Here is a 21,151-nt window from a genome sequence, read left to right as displayed (position 1 = left end):
TTAATTGCATTTTTGCTAGAAAAAGTGGTCTGTGCAATATAGATTCTTTGAAATGTTAAGACTTTCTTTATAATATAATCAATTATAAAATCCATATTTTAAAAAGATGTTTTATTTACTTGATCTATCAATAATTGAGAGAGAGATTTTAAAATCATTACTATAATGGGATATGTTTCAATTTCTTCCTGTAGTTCTACCATTTTTTGCTCTATATACTTTGAAGTTATTTTATTCAGTATACTCACATTTAGAAATGTTATGTCTTCCTGGGGATTTAAGCCTGTTATCACTGTCCTTAATAATGCTTTTGGCTTTAAATTCTACTTTATCTGATATTAATATAGCTACATCAGCTTTCTTTAGTATATGTCTGGTTTATCCTTTTCCACCCATTTGCTTTTAATCTTTATGTGAACTTATGTGTACAGTATATATCTGGACTTCTTTTGCCCCAATCTGATAATCTCTGCCTTAAAATGAGTTTAATTCACTAATATTTATCATGATTATCAATATATTTGGACTTATTTCTATGATTTTTACCTTTTTTATTTCCATCCATCCCACTTTATCTATGCTTCTTGCTCTTTTTTTTTAAGGTTTTATTTATTTATTTGACTGAGAGAGAGAGAGAGAGAGAACGAGCACACAAGGAGGGGAAGCAGCAGGCAGAGGGGGAGAGAGAAGCAACTTCCCTGCAGAGCAGGGAGCCTAATGCGGAGCTTGATCCCAGGACCCTGAGATCATGACCTGAGTCAAAGGCAGATGCTTAATCCACTGAGGCACCCAGGCGTCCCTATGCTTCTTGCTCTTTATAAACTTTTATTTTCTCATTCTATTTTTTCACTACTTTGGAATTTATGCACTCTACTTCTTTTCTTTGGGGGTTAAACCTTTCAAGTTTATGATGCACATTTACTTTTAAAGGTTGAGGGCTGGGACACCTGGGTGGCTCAGTGGGTTATGTGTCTGCCTTTAGCTCAGGTCATGATCCCAGGGTCCTGGGATCGAGTCCAGCATGGGGCTCCTTGCTCAGTGAGAAGCCTGCTTCTCCCTCTGCCTGCCACTCCCCCGCTTGTGCTCTCTGTCTCTCTTACAAATAAATAAAATCTTTAAAAAAAAAATAAAAATAAAATAAAAGTTGAGGGTCAAATAATATCCTTACCCTTCTCTCAAAAAATATAAGGATCTTAGAACACTGAATTCTGTAGACTCACTTTCAACTTAAATACCATGGCTACCCACTACTTTAGTTGTTTTTCAAACTCAAAAGTAAGACATTACTATTTTACACAGAAAGTGTTTATTTTATATACAAGTTTATTACTTGTTAGTCACTCCCTCTTGCATTTCCAACCATTCTTCCGGAATAATTTTCCTTCTTTTTGAAGTATATCCTTTAATGAAGGTCTCTTGGTGGTAAGCTCTCGGGTTTTTATTTATCTGTAAGTGAAATATTTCACCCTTATCTCCGAATGACAGTTTTGCTGGGTACATAATCACAGGCTGTTATTTTCTCTCAGCACTTTGAAAATGCTGTATCACTGTCATCTGGCCTCCACTGTAGCTGAAGAGGAGAGGTCACTGGCAGGGTAACTGTCATTCTCCTGCAGATGTGTCCTGCATGTCTTAACACTGCTTTTGTGTTTTCCTTTTCCTTTGGACAGATCTTCTAGTTCACTAAACTAAGTTTTTGATTTCAAATTAAATTTTTGATTTCAATGGTTTTTCTCATTTCTGTAAGTGTCCATTTTTCAAATTCATATATGCATGCCTAATAACCTATTTTTCAAAAGATTTTATTTATTTATTTATTTGAGAGAGAGAGCACAAGCAGGGAGAAGCCAAGGGAGAAGCAGACTCGCCGCTGAGCAGGGAGCCCAATGTGGGGCTCGATCCTAGGACCCCGGAATCATGACCTGAGTCAAAGGCAGACATTTCACCAACTGAGCCACCCAGGTTCCCCATAATCTTTTTTTTTTTTTTTAAGTAAAACAGTTTTAATTTTTAGAGTTTGGTTTGGCCCAAGGAGCCAGGCGATGACAGATATAACTGACATTTGAATAGCTAGATTAATTTAGAGAAGGATAAATTCAGTTTTGACGCTTTTGCTTGTGTGTATGTCTTTTGAAGACTTTATTTTTCAGAGCAATTTTAGGTTTACAACAAAATTGAGAGGGAAGTACAGAGATTTTCCTTATACCCCTCTCTGACACATGCATCACCTCCCCATATCAACACTGTGCTTACACCCTTTATTTATTTAGATATTTAAATGCATATCTATTCTACATCATGTATCTGACCTTTCTACTATCTACAATCTTTGGGGGCTACTCATTTTTTCCTGGTTGGTAATATGGATTGCGAGCTCATTGCCTGACTTTAATTAGTGGGAATCCTAACTTGTGAATCCTAACTTGTGAACTGACCTTTTTTCTTCCAGAGAAAACTACCTTGAATCACTTCAGTCCCACGTGGAGTGTCTGGGTTCAGCACAGCAAACCCAGGCTTTCCTTCCCAATGCTCAAGTCAGGCCCCAAACCATTTTCTAAACTATTGACAAGTGCCCCTAAACAATTCAACTCCAACAGGCACCAGCTCCAAGTCACTCTGACTCTAGCTCACATGTCCTGTTCTTATTTTGTTGATTAAATTAAATTAATTAATTTAAATTTTTGGAAGGCAAGATCTTTGAAGATTTCCCATGCCCCTAGTGAGGCCAGAAATGTCGTGATGGTTCATCATTTACAGCCTTTGGTTACTCTGCAATAAATGAGTTTCTTGGAGCCCCTAGTAAGTCTTATCACTAGAAGTAGACCTAAAATATCTTTTAGTAAAAAAAAAAAATGCATCCAGTACAATGCCATTTTTATAAAAATAAGTTCTCTCTAGTTATCCATTTTCTATATGTATATATGCACAGAAAGATGCCTGGAATTTATGCTCATCTGACATGAATTATGGCTATTTCTGAGTGATGAGATTGGAAATGATTGATTCTTTAGTGTTTTTGCGCCTGTATTGTTTTTACAAGAATAGAGTAATTTTCTTCTGAAACAAAATAAAAGAAGGAAAATAGGGGCACTTGGCTGGCTCAGTTGGTAAAGCCTGCGACTCTTGATCTCTTGATCTTGGGGTTGTGAGTTTGGGCCCCCCACTGAGTGTAAAGATTACTTAAAAATAAAAAAATAAAAATAAAAAAGAAGGAAAAGAACCAGACTGGAAGTGAATATTCTAAGATGTTAATGGTGGTTGGTTTAGGGTGATAGAGATTGAAGCTACTGTTATTTTGTTATTTTCTTTATTGTACATTTGTTTAAGTTGAAAAAATCACTGCTTGACATTCATCAGTGCAGATGTTTTAGTAGGAACTGCCATTTGTACCATAAGCTCTGCTATCTAGACTCTGTGTGACACAGCAACCAAGTGTGACTCCACATCGACTCTGTTAGTACAAGGTTCACCGTAGGAAGTAACATCAACACTGGTGTTTGTGCTTATAAAAGCATGACAACTACTTTGAAGTTTTACTTTTGGTCCAACAGGAAACATACATGATTTTTAGGGAAATATTTCCATGATATAGAGTGCTACTACATTTAACCTAGACCAGAGTAATCCTTCTCTAATACAAGTAAAGTTCCATTGCAAAGAATAATATCACTAAAGAGCTCTTTATGGAAGATCGGATGACCAACAGAGGTAATGCTTTGCTGGTCTGGTTGTAAGCAATATCTCTGGTGATGGTTTTTACAATTATCACCTCCAAGGAAAGGGTGTGACACTGATGCTTACAGCTCAGAGAAGCCAAGTTGTAACTGTGCACATGTAGTTTTTGTGTATTTCTGCTCTCTTGGAGGTTATATCTAGTGATAGCTTTCAGTCTGTTTTTAAGAAAGGATGTTCAAGGGGCGCCTGGGTGGTTCAGTCGTTAAGCGTCTGCCTTCGGCTCAGGTCACGATCCCAGGGTCCTGGGATTGGGCCCCACATCAGGCTCCCTGCTCAAGGGAAGCCTGCTTCTCCCTCTCCCCGTCCCCCTGCTTGTGTTCCCTCTTTTGCTGTGTCTTTCTCTGTCAAATAAATAAATAAAATATTTACAAATAAATAAATAAAGATGTTCAAAAAGAGTTTTGGTGAATGAGGCATCATGGAAATGAATTTGTAGTAAGAGTACATGTACATCAAACAACAATTATCATTCAATCCATCTCTTCCTTCAAACAATAAAATCACCTAAACAAAAATTTTCCAAGCCATCTACCACAATTAAAACTTCAGGGAAAACATCTAGGAATAGAAAAAAAAAGGAGTAGAGGTAGTAATGTGTGCATAACACCTTCTCCAAAGTACATTTTCCCCTTGCTAATTCACCACAAAGAAGCTAGGCACAGCTGTTTCAGCTCTAGATCCTAAAGACTGGGAATCACATTTCTAGCAATGCATTCAACTTTACATTTCAATATAACTAAATAATTTAGAGATGTCTTTAAATACCGCCTGATGGAAATGCACCTGCGTAATATCATCACTTGCCTCTCTAACTGAAATGTTAGCCATTTTCAATTTCTCTTTCTTCTCCAATACATCATCTACTTACCCCATTTCCTCTCTATATTCTGTCTTTACACATTACCTTTCCCTCATTTCAATAACCCTAGAGCGAGATGCTGGATTGAAACAACTGTCTCTTACAGAGCTTCCCTCCAATTCGTATCGCCTTCATTTCTACACAAAGCAGTAAGAATTATCTTCCATCAACAGCTGTTTTCAGTAATAAGAAAGCTAAGTTCTGTGACTAAGCTAAACATCCCTTCTGTTCTCCGAGGCCTACAGTGGTTCCTAGTTGCTAGGGGTACTGAAATGAAATCTCCAAATACTGCTCATTATGTCCTTTATGAACTCTCAATGACCTGTCTACAGTTTCCGACATATTCAAATTTATATTTTCTATTCCATTTAGTCTGACAACGATGCATTAACATGATTAATTTGTTTCTTGTTTTCTTTACCATTACAGTAGGAACTATTGATTCTCCCGTATATTTATCCTCTCCTTCCTTAACAATAGATACTCTAACTTTAATCAGGGCACATGGCTGTCCAGGATAAAGACTACATTTTTCAGCCTGTCTTGCAGCTAGGAGTGTCAAGTGACTAAGTGCTAAAGAATAATATGCAAGCCAACATGTTATGAGCAACTTCAATAAGTGTCTTTAAAGGGAATGAGTATTCATATTTTTTTTTTTCGATTTTATTTATTTATCTGAGAGAGAGAGAGCACAAGCAGAGGGAAGGGCAGAGGGAGAAGCAGACTCTCCACTGAGCAGGGAGCCCGACCCAGGGCTCAATCCTAGGATCCCAGGATCATGACCTGAGCTGAAGGCAGAGAGTTAACCGACTGGTACCCCTAGAATATTCATATTTTCAAGGTCTTCTTCCTACTGGCTAGAAGTCAGATGTGATGGCTGGAGCTCAAACAGCTATCTTGGATCATGAAGTGGAAGTTACATGATGAGTCTGGTGGAACGACAAGACAGAAAGACCCCTGGGTCCCTGACATCATGAAGAGCCATATCAGTCCTAGAATATCTAGTTCTGGATTATTTCTAGAAGAGAGAAAAAAATCCTGTTATGTTTAAGCTGTTAACATTTTTGTGGCCTCTTCTACCATCACTTCTGGGAACACCTAATTCTAATCGATCCACCTTTCTCCAAGTTTTCATTTGCTACTTCTGTCCCACTAAGAATGCTCCCCCAATTTATTTTCTTATCTCCCTCAGCAACCCCCCCCCACACACCAAATTGTCATTTTTCTTTCTTCCTTTAAAATACAACTTCCGAGGGTGCCTGGGTGGCTCAGTTGTGAAGCATCTGCCTTCAGCTCAGGTCATGATCCCAGGGTCCTGGGATCAAGCCCCGCATCAGGCTCCCTGCTCTGCTGGAAACCTGCTTCTCCCTCTCCCACTCCCCCTGCTTGTGTTCCCTCTCTCACTGTGTCTCTCTCTGTCAAATAAATAAATAAATTAAATAAAAAATCTTAAAAAAAAAAAACAGCTTCTGGGGTACCTGGGTAGCTTAGTCGGCTAAGCACCCAACTCTTGGTTTCAGCTCAGGTCATGATCTCATGGGTTGTGAGATCTAGCCCCATGTTGGGCTCCAAGCTCAGCAGGGAGTCTGCTTGAAGATTCTTTCCCTCTGTCCCTCCCCCTCTGTGCGCACACGCTCTCTCTCTCTAATAAATAAATCTTTGAAAATAAACAAATAAATAAATAAATAAATAAATAAATAAAATACAGCTTCAGATTCAATGCCTACATGGAAACGGTTAGTATTGCTAAGCTTAATACAATTACTCTTTTTTGAACGCACACACATCTATATAGCTAGTATGCATATGTGTATATATACACAGTGATGGATAAATGAAGTTTTTATTTTATTTAAATAAAAATATTTAAAAATATTTAAAAATTTTATTATGTTATGTTAGTCACCATACATTACATCATTAGTTCTTGATGTAGTGTTCCATGACTCACTGTTTGCGTATAACACTCGGTGCTCCATGCAATATGTGCCCTCCTTAATACTCATCACCGGGCTAAGCCAACCCCCCAACCCCCTCCTTCTAAAAGCCTTAGTTTGTTTCTCAGAGTCCATAGTCTCTCATGGTTCGTCTCCCCCTCTGATTTCCCTCCCTTCATTTTTCCCTTCCTACTATCTTCTTCTTCTTCTTTTTTTTAACACATAATGTATTATTTGTTTCAGAGGTACAGGTCTGTGATTCATCAGTCTTACACAATTCACAGCGCTCACCATAGCACATATCCTCCTCAGTGTCCATCACTCAGCAACCCCCCATCTCTGCCACCCCCCCACCACTCCAGCAACCCTCAGTTTGTTTCCTAAGATTAAGAGTTTCTTACGGTTTGTCTCCCTCTCCAGTCGAAGTTTTTTAATAATTTAACAGATTTTTAACAAATTTACTAAGTTTTTACACCCAAACATTCACTATTCACTTTTAAATAGTACTCTTACTACAAATTCATTTTGATGACTCCATCATTCACCAAAACTCCTTTTGAACATCTTTTTTTTTAAACAGGCTGAAAGCCATCACTAGCTATAACTTCCAAGAGAGCAGAAATACACCCAATTTGGTTACCAGTCCTGGAACAGTGTCTGGCATTTAGTAAGTAGTCAATACATGTTTAGTGATATGAAAAAAAAATTGTAGCAAAACTTCATTTGAAGGTAGACTGACTTTTTAAAAATAGTTAAAAGTCATTCCAAGCTCAGTTTAGTGAATAAGATGTGTCATAAAGCTAGCAAATATCATTTGGGGTTAAAAAAAAAAAAAAAGCAGTGACTATAAAGCAATAAACTTGATTTCCTTATATGAATCATAAAAATGGCTCCGGGCTGGGCTACTTCTTTGGCCATTTAAAGATTCATTTCCTAAGCTTACAGGTAAGTAAGCCAAGCTCCCTCCAGTTTGCACCTGGAGTTCCCTTTGCCTGGAACATCCCAGATATACATGGATTGTCCCCTCACTTCATTTGGGTCTCTGTCTAAATTTCTACCTCCTCCAAAAGGCCTTCCCTCACTCCCTGACCTAAAGTAAAGCCATCCTTGTCACTCTCTGTCCCCTAATACTGCTTTCCTTTTATTTATAGAACTTGTTCCTAACATAATATTTTATATCTATTTTGTTTATGTGTGGTTAGTAGCCGTCTCTGTCACTAGGATATTTGCTCCATGATGAAAGGGACTATGTTTTCCTCACTGCTATAGCTCCAAATTTCTGCTCGATATCTAGATTTCAAATAAATTCCATAAATATAAGTTTACAATGAAAGAGAAAGGAAGAGAGAAAAGCAGTGGAGGGAGAACAAGAAAGGCAACAGAGAAGTAGCAAAAGGAGTGAAGAAACTCTGGGTGAATTATAATTGGTGATTTTACTCCGTAGCTCCTTTTCTGTATTAGTTTGAACTGAAAGCTCCCATGAGAAAATTTCGGAATGGATCTCTTACCACTCCTGGAGATTTATTTCAAAATAAAATGGCTACCCTAAAGAAAGAGGTTTCACTACTTTTAGAAGCATGTAGATGGCATTTGCTGTCTTTTACTGTCTTTCCATCTCTCCAGTCCACACAAGCACAAACTGAGTGAACATTTGAGAACTCTTGACTGAGTCAGAGAAGTACTTCAGTGATTTTTAGCAGGATTGCTCCATGTTGGTATTACTATTAACATTCTTAATTTCCATACTTAACTGACATTTGGAACATCTGTTCATACTGAATACCTGCAGTTCTTTCAGGATCTTGCTTAATAGAGTTACATGATAAAGCTAGGAGACAAGCCTCTGAAAATACTTTTAACTCTATGTTACTCCTGCTGTGTCCCTCACTTACAGCACCCGAAGTTTAGTTCCTTTCAAGGAACAGTGAGTCAAGTCCACATTTCTTTAATGCTTTTTGCTTCCTCAAACTGGCCATTCCTTATACAAAACTTATCAACAGGGTTTGTACTGGAGAAGATAGAGCACAATGGCATTCTTTTATATTTCAGCAAATTTAGTAGAAAAGATAATCGCATTTTCCTACTGACTTCTATAACATTACAAAAAAATCCCTTTTCTAAAAAAACGTTCAGTTCATATTTAAAATTTTAGGCAAAGGAAAGAGTTATAAAATACGAGGCACTGTCGTCCTGTAGGAGTTTTAGAGACTTTCAGAATTCTGAGGCACATTTAAGAAAATGTTAATTTCTTGATTGGTAGGATCAAACAGCACAAAATGCACAGATACCCAGACCTTGAGTCTCACATTCCAGTTATGATTAAAATCTTAAAATGAATCATGATGCCAAATAAGTAGTCACTACTTTAATACCATTTAAGCTCAAAAATCCCATTTTATTTGAAACCCAGATAAACTGCATTCAGAAAATAGTCATAAAATTCTCTACTATTATTCTTCATCTTTGTTTTATACAGTACAATGTCTAACATAGTAATAGGAGTACTCATACAGTATTAATATTTCAGTACTAAAACCTAACGTTTTATATTTTTTAATTGTTCTTAAATGATACCTACTACACTGTAGGACAGTGTTCATTATACGTACTTTTATTACGTAGCCTTGCAACCTTGAGAAGCTTACGTTTCTTCTCTGAAGCAGGAGTTTCTGGTGTGTGGGCAGAAGCACATGCTGTTGGTGAGTTAGCTGTACCAGGTAATCTTTTAGGAAATGTCATAGAGTAGGAGGTGCGCCGTCTTGTCCGACATGCTACTTCCCTCTCTCTATGCAGCAACTGTTCATCCATCAGCAATGTTATGACTTGCTTAGACTTTTCCCGGATATAATAACCTGAAAAATACGTTGAATTTGCATAGGTAAGAAAATATTCATTGAGGTTACAATTAATTTTTATTCTAAAGAAAATTAGGGAAAAAAATGTAAGCAATGTAGCAAAGCAAAAAAATCTGTAGCAAATGTACAGGGAAAACTAAGTTTCATTGGAATTGTCAGTAAGTACTCCGTTTCTTACACTTTAAGAAGAAAATAAATGTATGATGAAATCATATCACATATTGACATGAAATTTTTCACTTTAAATATGCTATTTCCTTTTAAAAGCAATATATACTCTGCAATAAATCAAACAATACAGGCATAAAAGAGAAATGAGTTAGATCTAGATATATTACCATGACATATAGCTAAAGATTTAAAGTAATATGCATGGTATGATTCAAATTGGTAAAGCACAGAGGAAAATCAATCATTGTGTATGTATAGGAGAGAGAAGTTGATAGAGAAGTACATGGGTGGGTGGATGGATGGATGGATGGATGGGCAGGCAGACGACCAGCTGGGTCCCCACATGTTAATATCTGCTACCTTAAAGGAGTACAGTTGGGGTGGGGCAAGAGTAGGGAGGGCGATTAGATTTTCTTTGACATAACATCTTATCAAAACAACTTGGTGCCATTAATAGAGTGCCAGAGCACAGTCTAAGACCAGACCTACGACAATGCCGTCCTTAACCATCTGTGTGACTCTGATATGTTAGGCGGTCTGTCTGTGCTTGAGTTTTCTTTTCTTTTTTTTTTTTTTTTAAGATTTATTTATTTATTTATTTATTTGAGACAGAGAGAATGAGAGACAGAGAGCATGAGAGGGAGGAGGGTCAGAGGGAGAAGCAGACTCCCTGCCGAGCGGGGAGCCCGATGCGGGACTCGATCCCGGGACTCCAGGATCATGACCTGAGCCGAAGGCAGTCGCTTAACCAACTGAGCCACCCAGGCGCCCTGTGCTTGAGTTTTCTATGTGAAAACCAGTAGAAGCGTATCTGTTCAGTGTAATTCACAGATATAAAAGTATACTCACTCCAATATATAGTATTATTGTTACTATTCTCAATCCCCTCCCATGAAAAATGATAAAGGAAAACCACTTCCCTCTCCACATCTTCGGACCAACTCATATTATAACATCTCATGTTTTCCCAAGTCTTCTTGCAGAAGTGAAATGAAAAGTCCCTAAAGATCCACTACTATGTTCATTTTGGGCTCTAAGCGTGATGAATTGAAATGTTAACACATCCAACTATAACTTACTAGCAGTGGAAGTAATGAGAAACGGTCAAATGCAGGGTGCATTTAGACAAAAGAGGCCAACCTGTTCTCTGCCAGTCATTTCATTAAGGACTGCTATGGACAGTGGCAGAGACCTTTGCTCAAGTTGCCGTCTTTCCCAAGATTATTTTATCTACTCTTAATCTCATTTTTTAGTCACTTACTCCTTCCAAACTTCTTTTATAACAGCTGTGAACTGTATCATTCTTGATACACTCAATTTCCTATGAGTTAATTTGTAGTCCATAAACAAAAAATCCCGCAGTGTTTTGGGTTACCACTCAGTGTCGCCTGATAGAAGCCTGCTGGGACTGTCAGCCCTTGGGGACAACATGCCAGACACGACTTTTTCCCTGGAAAACTGCCATAGCTTGGTTTGGGGAAGGGGTGAAAAACTTATTTTTCCATTTCTAACTTCACAAAAACTCATCTCCTTCTGCTTCCTCTCTCTCCCTCTACCCTAGCCACTCTGACTGCCTTCTTCTGTAATCACACCAGGCTCTGTGTCTCCTTCAAGCTGTGTGCTAGCTGTTGCTTCCGCCAGGGACTCTGCATGGTTAGGTCCCTAATTCATTCAAGTCTCTACTCAAATGTCACCTCCTCAGAGAAGCCTTCCTTCTGCCCACTCTCTCTAAAATAGCCCCATTCCCATCACTCTCTATTCTCTTACCTACATGTGTGTGTGTATATATAAATGTATATTTTTGTGTATATTTACTTGTATATATACATAATAATATATGATAATATTTTTATATATACATTTGTTTATTTGTTTACTGTTTATTTCCTCACCTACAAGTTCCATGAGGGCAGAGAGCCTCATTCACCCAGTATCTCCAGTGTCCAGAAGAATGATTGGCACATAGGAGATACTCAATAAATCTTTACTGTGTAAATGAATTGATAAAGGAGTAAATTACCAAAAGTCTCCATTTTCTCCTTGACATAGTGCAAATGGAACCAGATGGATGAAAGATACTGAATACCAATTTACAATGTAGCTGCCTGAGAAAGTTGCCTGGCCTGAAAGAGTTTCTTGCAACACCCTAATTACAAAAGGTCAGAACTAGAAATTATGGGACAGATGTGGATTATTTCACTTGGAGTCTGCATGAATTGGTGGGACTTGAAAGCAGCTACAAAAGTCCAAAGGTCCAAGCAGGTACATCAAGCAGAAAGCCACAATGACAAAGCACTTCTCCCTGAAACATCACGGCTCCTCCCTGAGGGAGCAGGTTGACAGATGGGGAAGGTCAAGCCACAGTGGTTTACTTCTCACTCCAGGCTGTGCACAGCCCTGGCTACCTCCCCACCACCCTCGAGATGCTGGAGAGTAGAAACCTGGCTGTTCTAAAGCATCGAAGTTGAAAGTGAAAAAAAAATCCAAGAACCCAATAAACATGCTTCAAGGATGAGTTAAATAATAACAATAGTACTAACAAGATGGCATCTCCTCCTTACTAAAGCAGAATTGTACTGGAATAGAACACATGTAGGAAGTAACCCTTTGTGTCTGGAAGAGAGAAAGAAAAAGGGGGGGGGGAAGAAAGTGGGAGGGAGAGGGAGAAAGACAGGCAAAGGGAGGGAGAAAACATGGATTCTCTGAAATGAGAAATCCAACTATGAAACAGATCAATACCCAAAGATATATCAAGACGTAAAGTTTGTCATTGAGGTGAAGGGTAAAGTAAAAATAAAGCTATATTCTGTTTTAATTAGGAATCTTTGGGTTTTAAGTGACAGAAACTCAAATGGAACTGGCCATGGGAAAACCAGGGGTTGTGAAACTGGGCCTCAAGTACAAAAGAGGCAGAGACTGGAGAACTACCAGGACTCCTTTTCCCTCTCCCAGCCCTCTTTCCTTTGTGTAATACCTTCATTTTCTCCTCCTGCAGACTGGCTTCCTCCATCTGACTGGGGACATGGCCACAGACAGCTCATGCCTCACACTCTGCCACCTGAGAAGCCTCCCTCTTCCTTCATTCAAATTGGAAAAATCCAGGAGAATGACTTGGCTTGGCCCAGCTTGAAAGTCACATGCCCATCCCCTTGGCCTGAGGGTGGTATGCTTCCATCAGCAATCCCCATCAGAAAGGCCCAGTGGAGGGGAGAGTCAACAGGATAAAAAAATGAACGAACAGAAAGCCAACTTGCAGAGGCATCCCAAACTCAGACAAAGGACAAGGACATACAAATCACCAGAGCAACTATGTGCCAGACCAATACCCAAGATACTCACTTATTCACTCAGGCAGTCATTTGATCACTTCTTGAACACGTGAGTCAGGAATTGTTCTAGAAGCACAAGTGAGGAAAAAATAGACGAGATTCCCAAGACAAGATAATTTCAGAAAAATAAATGCTCTGAAGGAAATAAAGAACAGTGAGGTGCTAAACATCAAGTTGTGGTGCAGTGAAGAAAAGTCGTATCACCTGCATCTTGAACAGCAAGAAAAAGCCAGCCCTGCAGACATCCAGGCAGAGGGAATAGCTTGGACTTCACTTCTTCAGGAAGCCTCCTGCTGAGAGAGAGCAAGCCCCTCCCAGCTCGGCCTGCACATACGTGCTCAGGCCTGGTTTCCACACTCAGGCACCTGCACTTGTCTCTTACAGAACTTCCACAGCTTGTAATTGCTTATTGATTTTGATAAGTGTCTTTTTCCTCCATTACAGCATAACATCCATGAAGGCCAGAATTATACCTGTTTGCTTAAGAGTTACTTCAGAAATGTCTGTTAAATAAATGAAGGAACATGCTGAGGAAAAATGTCCCAAATGCAGGGGAGGAGTGTCTGTAAATGCACAAATGAGCATCATGTAAAGGGATCTGGAAATACGGTAAATTCAAAAATGTTGGGCAATGAGATGCGCCAGCAGCAAAGACACACACCAGACTTCTAGAAAAACATGTATCAGGCTTGAAACTGTGGTCATAAAATATCTAACACCCCTCCCTCCATACCTGACCCACTAACCAATCAAAATTTCTTCTTCTTCTTATATTCCTTTCTCAATGAATTTTATCTCCATTCTAAGCCCGAAATATGAACATTCACCTCCCCACACTCAGTACCCCATGTCTACTGATGGTACCAACTAAGTATCTTCTAACACATCCTCTCTTCTCCATCTCCCTTAGTTCAGGCCCTGCTCATATCTTGCCTGTGGAGTTCTGAATTATTTACTTACCTCGAGTCTCCCTTACCCTCTATCCTCCACAATGTCTCTGAAGGTGAGAGTGAGTGTGGGCGTAGGGAGGGAGGGGAGAAGTATCCCCAACAGTGTTATTTTCAAGTTAAAAAAAAAACCTTCCGTCAAGCTGGCACAGTAAGTTCATGCTTCAAAGTACCCCTCTGCTCTGCTCCAAACACACAGCAATAATAGACATTGCCAGTCTCAAAAACAAGATAAAAACCTCCACAAACCAGAAATGTATGAGAAATGAAAAGGTGATGAGCAGGGCTGAAGCCCCAGGGCTGCTGGGCTCTTGATCTGGCAGCTAGGAGCTCAGCTCCTCAGGTGTTAGGGAACCAGAGCTGGTCTCACTCTTTGATGTTAGGGGGTATCCATGTTTGTGAGAAAAGGCTGAAAAGAAAAGAAAAAGAAGGGAAAAAACCAGCTGCTAATTGCTTCCTGGGCTGTCACATATTTGTAGCTGTGGGTCCGGAAGCCAGAAGACAGGTGTGCAGGCTTAAACCGAGCCATCCCCCACCTCAGTGACTGCATCTAAGACACTCTGGTTCTATCACAGGGCATGAGCCCTGAGATGCCTTTGTAAGGGCTGTACGGGAGCCTCTAAGGACCTGGCTGGCAAGAACTGAAAACCAACATAAAAGGGTGAACATAGATGATGGAGGAAGAATCTCCCAGTCAAAACAAGATAGAAAACTAACATTCCAAAATAGTTTTTTTTAAAATCTAATGCTTAAGAAAGATGGCTGATAAAAGCAGCAATCAAAACACTACTTCACTCTAAATGAAATCAATGTTCTATAGGATTCTGTAAGATCTTCTATAAATCAATATTCTATATTGTTAGATTTTAAAATTGTAAATGAAGATTTTTATTCTTATGTATTTATACATTTATTTGTGTATTTATTTATTTATTTGAGAGAGAAAGATCACGCATGCATGAAGCGGGGGTGGGGGGGTGGGGGGGCAGAGGGAGAAGGAGAGACAAAATCCCAAGCAGGCACCACGCCGAGCGTGAGCCCGATGTGGCGCTTGATCTCAGGACCCTGAAATCATAACCTGAGCTGAAATCAAGAGTCATACGCTTAACCACCTGAGCCACCCAGCCACTCCCTAAACAAAGATTTTTAAGTAAATGCGATTAAGAGAGATTAATATAGGAATCATATCCACAAGAAATATGAGATTATGAAACAAAACAAAAATAGGCAGAAATGAAATAAAAATAGATGGATATGAAAAGAGCCAATTAAAAATCCTAGAAATGAAAACTATAGTCAGTGGGATTAAAAAGAAAAAAACCCTCCACATCCAAGATAAACTACAGAATTTAACAGTTGGAGAGATAATCGAAGAATAGTTGGTAGTTGAAGAATAGTATTAAGGAATTCTTCCAAAATACAACACAGAGAGGCAACAAGATTAAAAAGATTAATTAAAAGTCATAAAGGACAGATTGCAAGGCCCAGTATTCACTTAGAAGAAGTTTCAAAAGAAGAAAATTATGGTAATAACAAAAAAGCAATATTCAGAGCAAAAGGGGCTGGAAATTTTACAGAAAAGACATGAATCCTCACATCAAAAATGATCTCCAAAGACTAAACAGGACAAATAAAAATAAACCTATATGTAGAAACACTGTAGAAAAACAGAAGAACATTTAGGATAATGAGAAGCTCTTAAAACCTACCAATGAAAAAAAAAATTAAAAAGTTTCCAAGCCCACCTTCAGACCTACAGTAGCCCATTAATCAGCTGTTCAGTCAGCAAACATTTATTCGGCATCTCCACCAAACCAGGTGAAGAAACAGAGATACCAGTAAAGTAACTTCAGCTCTCTAAACCCTGCAGTCCAGTGAAGGAGACTGACATGTACTTGGGTCATACAGCAGCGTGCTTCAACAGATGCATGGGCAAGGTGCATCGGATGAGCGGAAACTGTGGAAACAGGGCAAAGTCCTTCCTAGTGAATGGTTGCACTGAGCGTTATTTGGACATGAACATACATTGCAGGAAATAAAAGTAATAAAAGTAAAAATACGCCAAGGATTAATAGTATTAGTCAATACTGACTGATGACTTACTAGGTGTCTGACTTTCAGACATTATCTCCAGTCCTCACTAAGTCCATTTTGCAGAAGAGAAAAGTAAGTTTAGGGGAAGTAAAAAACTTTCCCAAAGTCATAAAGTTAATAATAAGCTAGAAGGTAGAGACTAGCTCTATAGAAAGACCACAATACAGACTTTAATTTCTTTGACTGAATTTAGCATACAAATGTAAGCTTTTTTATTTGATGAGAACCTTGAGAAGAGAGTGATTGTGTTGACACAGCACCAAAGTGCTAAACTGGTTATTCTCCCTTGTTTGTTTACTGTACTTTGCTGTCCACGTGTGTACAATATGTAAAGAGAAACGTGGGAAGACTGGCTGGACTAGCATATTTAAGTTTAAATAGATTCATGGTTTGTTTCTTGCTGTTGTGATGACCAACGACTATATTTGTTCAAAGGAGCAAAAGGTGATCCAAAATACTCAACTGTTTTAGGTATAAAGGTTTTGTTTGAACTCACAATAATATAACTTTTAAGTAACTTTCAACAATAACAGAACAGGCTTATGATGACCCAAAGCCTGGGTGTTTGTTTAAAGGAAATTCATTTGTTCATCAAAACTATAAGAATGTTTGTTACAGGAGATGACATTTGTTCAGTGGCCTTGTGTTAATTAACCCACCTCTCTGAAAATGAGCACATCTACCTCGCACTAATGAATCCACCCACCACCATCCATCGGGGTGGGGGGGGTCTGTTAAAGAATTCCTACTACTGCCATAGAGAGAAAATCAAGTCTGATGCACTGGGAAGCTAGATTCTTCCCACAGTGCTTAGCCACTACCCCACACGCCTGGGAACTGCCTGCCTCACACCGCCCCCCCGCCCCCCCACATTCTGTCCCTCCTGTACAAGAAGGAATACCCTCAGATTTCAGTTATTCAGCTTTTAGTGTCTTAACACAGCTAACCAAAATCTAAAGCAACTCTTTTACACTTTTAAATATTTTCTTTTTCTTGAACTCACTCTTTCCAGATATCTTGGCTCTGTTTAATTTATTATAGTCACCTTGAAAGGGAAATTCCGATCATTCTCTTTTTCTCCTACTTGCCCACTTTCCCTCTTTCTCTAAACCCTTTCAGGGCCCAAATTCCTGGTGTTTCCTCCCCTTCTGTGAGAACCTGCACTCAAAAAACAACCTCCTGCTCCTCAAAATATATGTAAATATATAAATGTATATTATATTGTAAATGTAAATATATAAATATATAAATGAATCACATCTTCCAGAGTCTTTGCTTTTTACATTTTGGTTTATATCTCTTAACTCTGGCTTACAAGGCTTACTTCCTACTCTAAGACAGTCAGACTTCAGTGAGCAAATGGGTAGGGCCAATCCTGGAGGCAGAGAGGTAGGCTGTGCAAAATCAGCCATGGATATAAGTGTGAAGCATCTAATTCCCCAAATTAGATGACCGATAATGATGGTGGAAAACTAAAATGGCAGTAATGTCACCAGTGCGTACTAAGTTACTTCTAGTAAAACTGCTTGACATAACCTTTTTTAATACAGATTTTATTTACTTTATTTGAGAGAGAGAGCGTGAGCAAGAGAGAGAGAAGGAGCAGGGGGGAGAGGGAGAAGCAGGCTTCCCGCTGAGCAGGGAGCCCGATGCGGGGCTCGATCCCATGACCCTGGGATCATGACCTGAGCCGAAGGCAGTCACTTAACCAACTGAGCCACCCAGGCGCCTGAAAATTTGTACCTTTAAAAAAAAAATCTACTTTTAATTTAAATATGAGTGTATGTACATATAAAATGGCCCATTTAAACAAAATTAACTGCAATCTCATGACTTACCTAATTGAGAATAAAGTAGTACATAAATCTATAATGCACACATTTCCAAGAACCTGAATTGGTTTTATAAAAAGAATACCATAATTTGTATAAATAAATAATTTGATGGTATGAAACATTCAACTGGGTATTTTTCAGACAATTTTAATTAAGTTCACTCTAGTAGTTCAGTGAAACTTTGTTAGGATATTTTTAAAAACTCAATTAGGAGAGGCTGTGTAGCATAATAATAGAATAGGACTAAACAGTATTCAGATATATGAGCTTTAATCATGTTCAGTCATCAATTAGCTGTGCAACCTTACCTAAATAATTTAATCTATCTGAGCGTTAGCTCCTCATCTCTGTAAGAGAGATAACACATATCCTTCCTTCCTCTAAGATGCTGTAAGGCTCAAATGAGATAACAAACATGAAAATGCTATTATTAAAATCTAATAACTCAAACAACTAGATACCTCATGGAAAAGAATGAACTTTACTTCTACCTCACAATATACACAAAAGTTAATTCCAAATCAATCATAGACCTAGCTAAAACTGTAAGATGTCTGGAAGAAAACATAAGAGAATTCCTTCACGGCCTCAGGGTAGGCAAGTTTCTCAGACAAGATACAAAAGGGTTCAGCCATAAAGGGAAAAAACACACTGCACTTCATCAAAAGACATTTAGAAAGTGAAAGACAAGCCACAAACTTGGAGAAAATACTTGTAATCCATATATCTGACAAAGGACTCATATCCAAAATGTATAAAGAAACCTTATGAATTAAATCAAAAATAAGCAAAAAAAAATTGATAATAGGCAAAACACTTGAATAGGGAAAAGATGTTCATATGTCCACAAATAATACAAAAAGATGCTCAACAACTCTTCAGGGAAATTGAGATTGAAACAACATTATATACCCATCAGATTGGTAAAATAAAAAAAGAATAACAGTATTTAAGTACTAACAAGGATGTGGAGCAACCAAACTCTCAAACACTGCTGGTGGAAGTACAAAATGGTAAAAACCACTTTAGAAGAATGAATATACACCTGCTCTATGACCCAGAAATGCCACTCCTAAGCGTATGCCCAACAGAACTGAATTATGTATGGCCACAAAAAGACTTACATAAGAATGTTCATAACAGCTTTATTCATATAGCCAAGAACTATACACACACCAAATGCCCATCAACAGAAGATGGGCAAACAAACTGTGAGATGTTCATATAATGGAATAGGACTCACCAATAAATAGGAATGATACTACTGATATATGCAACAACATACATGAGTCTCAAAATCATTCATTAGTGGAGATAAAGGAGCCAGAGGCAAAAGAATACATATGTTTCCATCTGTGTGAATTTCAAGAACAAACACAACTAATTTATGCAGCAGAAGAAATTAGAATAGCAGTTGCCTCTGGGAAGGAGGGAGAATTGACTAGAAAGGGGGATAAAGGAACTTTCTGGGATGATGGAGATGTTCTTTATCTTGATATGGGTGATTGGTTATACTTACCAACATTCATCAAATTGTACACTTAATATCTGTGCATTTTATAGTATATAAACTATATCTCAATAAAGCACTGTTAACATTAAAAATCTATTTTAAAAAGTAATTTATAGTAAAGAGATGGAAATTTTATGGTTAAAGGAGTCAACTTTGACATTTATATTTTTCATATTCCTAAAAGAAAGTCAATTGCTATAAGTCCACTAAAAGTATAAAAGTATTAAGGTATTAGTCATCCATTCATCTAATACCTATTGAGTAATCCTACTCCCAGGCAATGTAGTAAGCGCTAGGGATAATGTTCTTGCCCTTTAGAAATTCAGTTTTGCAAGAGATATAGGCATGTATATGAATGTGTTCTGACAGATGCTGTGCACATAAGGGAGAGAATGTCAAAGAGATTCGGGACTATCAGTTGGAGACCCTGAATCACCTGTAGGAACATGGCACCCTTTCTGATGAGTTTGAGTCTAATTTGTAATGGGCCCTAAAACTGAGATAAAAGAAACGGGCCCAGCCATGCCAACTGCATCTAGCTATTTGTCCAAGACCACAAAATTAGTTAGATTTGAGTGAAGGGTATTTTAAGCCATGATTGCTGCAAGTGAAGAGTATTAAGTATACATTTCTTGTACCATCTTTGGCCTAAAATAACTCTGAAACAGATGAAAAAAAGGATAAACTTCTCAGTTCCTGTCCCAGATTAATGAACACAACTAGTTCAGTTCTCAGGTCCTTCCTATGTGCTCCGTTGACAGTGTGCAGAAGAGAGAACAGCATGAGCAGGATGGGGATAACATCATTCATTCATTCAATCATTCATTCAACAATACAGTATTAAGAACATGGATTCTAGAGTCAAAACGTCTAGTTAATAATCTTGGCTCTGCCACTAACTAACTGTGTGAACTAGCTATTCAACCTCTTTGTATCTTACTTTCCTCATCAGTAAAATGGGGCCAATACTGCAACCTGTCTCAAAGGGTTATTATGAAGATTAAATGAGTTAATACATGCAAAGTGTTTAGAAGAGTCTTCGTCATGTAGTTAAATGCTATAAATTTGTTTGCTAATATAGGGGGTCCAAAAAGTTGGGGAATACAGAATAAACTTATTCTTAAACAGTATGTTGGTTACATTTTAAATTAATATGTTCAATGTTTTTCTATAGATTCTAGACACTGTTTCAGGTAAAGTACCTCTAAATTTAAAGCAATGTGTTCAATTGTCAACCTAAAAAAACCCAAAACTATAATACAATAGAGTGTCCCCAAGATCTGGAAACACAATGAAAATCATGTATTTATTGTAAATTTTTTCAGTTTAATAATTAGACTCATTGCTTTAAATTTACTTTATCTGAAAAGCTGGCTGGAGGTTGAAGAAAAGCATACTGAGAACCTTACTTGAAATGTTAACTAACAAACTATTTGAAAACAAGTTTCTCCTGTTCTCTAAGTTTTCCGAATTGTTTTCTCAACCTTTCCCCCCTATAGTCCAGTTGCCTCCCCTTAGCCGTGAGGAATACTTTCCAAGACCCCTAGTGGATACCTGAAACTGCGGATAGTATCAAACCCTATATGTGTTTTTTCCCTACACACGCATACCTACAATGAAGTTTAATTTCTGAATTAAGCACAGTAACAGATTAACAACAATAAAATAGAACAATTATCACAATATACCGTAATAAAAGTTATTATAGAATGGGGTCTCTCTCTCAAAATATCTTATTGTACTCTTCTCACCTTTCTTCATGTGATGATGTGAGATAATACAATGTCTATGTGATGAGATGAAATGAAGTGAATGGCGCAGGCATTGTGATATGGCACTAGGCCCTACCAACCTTCTGAACAATATGTCAGAAGGT

At 38.1% G+C, this 21,151-nt stretch overlaps 1 protein-coding gene across 1 annotated transcript in view; it reads right to left on the bottom strand.

Moving 5' to 3' along the window:
* Window positions 1–21,151, bottom strand: part of ENTHD1 (ENTH domain containing 1) — a 109,804-nt gene that overhangs the window by 82,515 nt on the left and 6,138 nt on the right. Inside the window, exon 2 of the mRNA XM_021687689.1 lies at window positions 9,141–9,383. Coding sequence (XP_021543364.1) covers window positions 9,141–9,383 — 243 coding nt within the window. The remainder of the gene's footprint in view (window positions 1–9,140; window positions 9,384–21,151) is intronic.

This window comes from Neomonachus schauinslandi, chromosome 5 (assembly GCF_002201575.2).
Source record: "Neomonachus schauinslandi chromosome 5, ASM220157v2, whole genome shotgun sequence".
Taxonomy (NCBI): Eukaryota; Metazoa; Chordata; class Mammalia; order Carnivora; family Phocidae; genus Neomonachus; species Neomonachus schauinslandi.
This window is presented reverse-complemented; position numbering and strand designations above follow the sequence as displayed.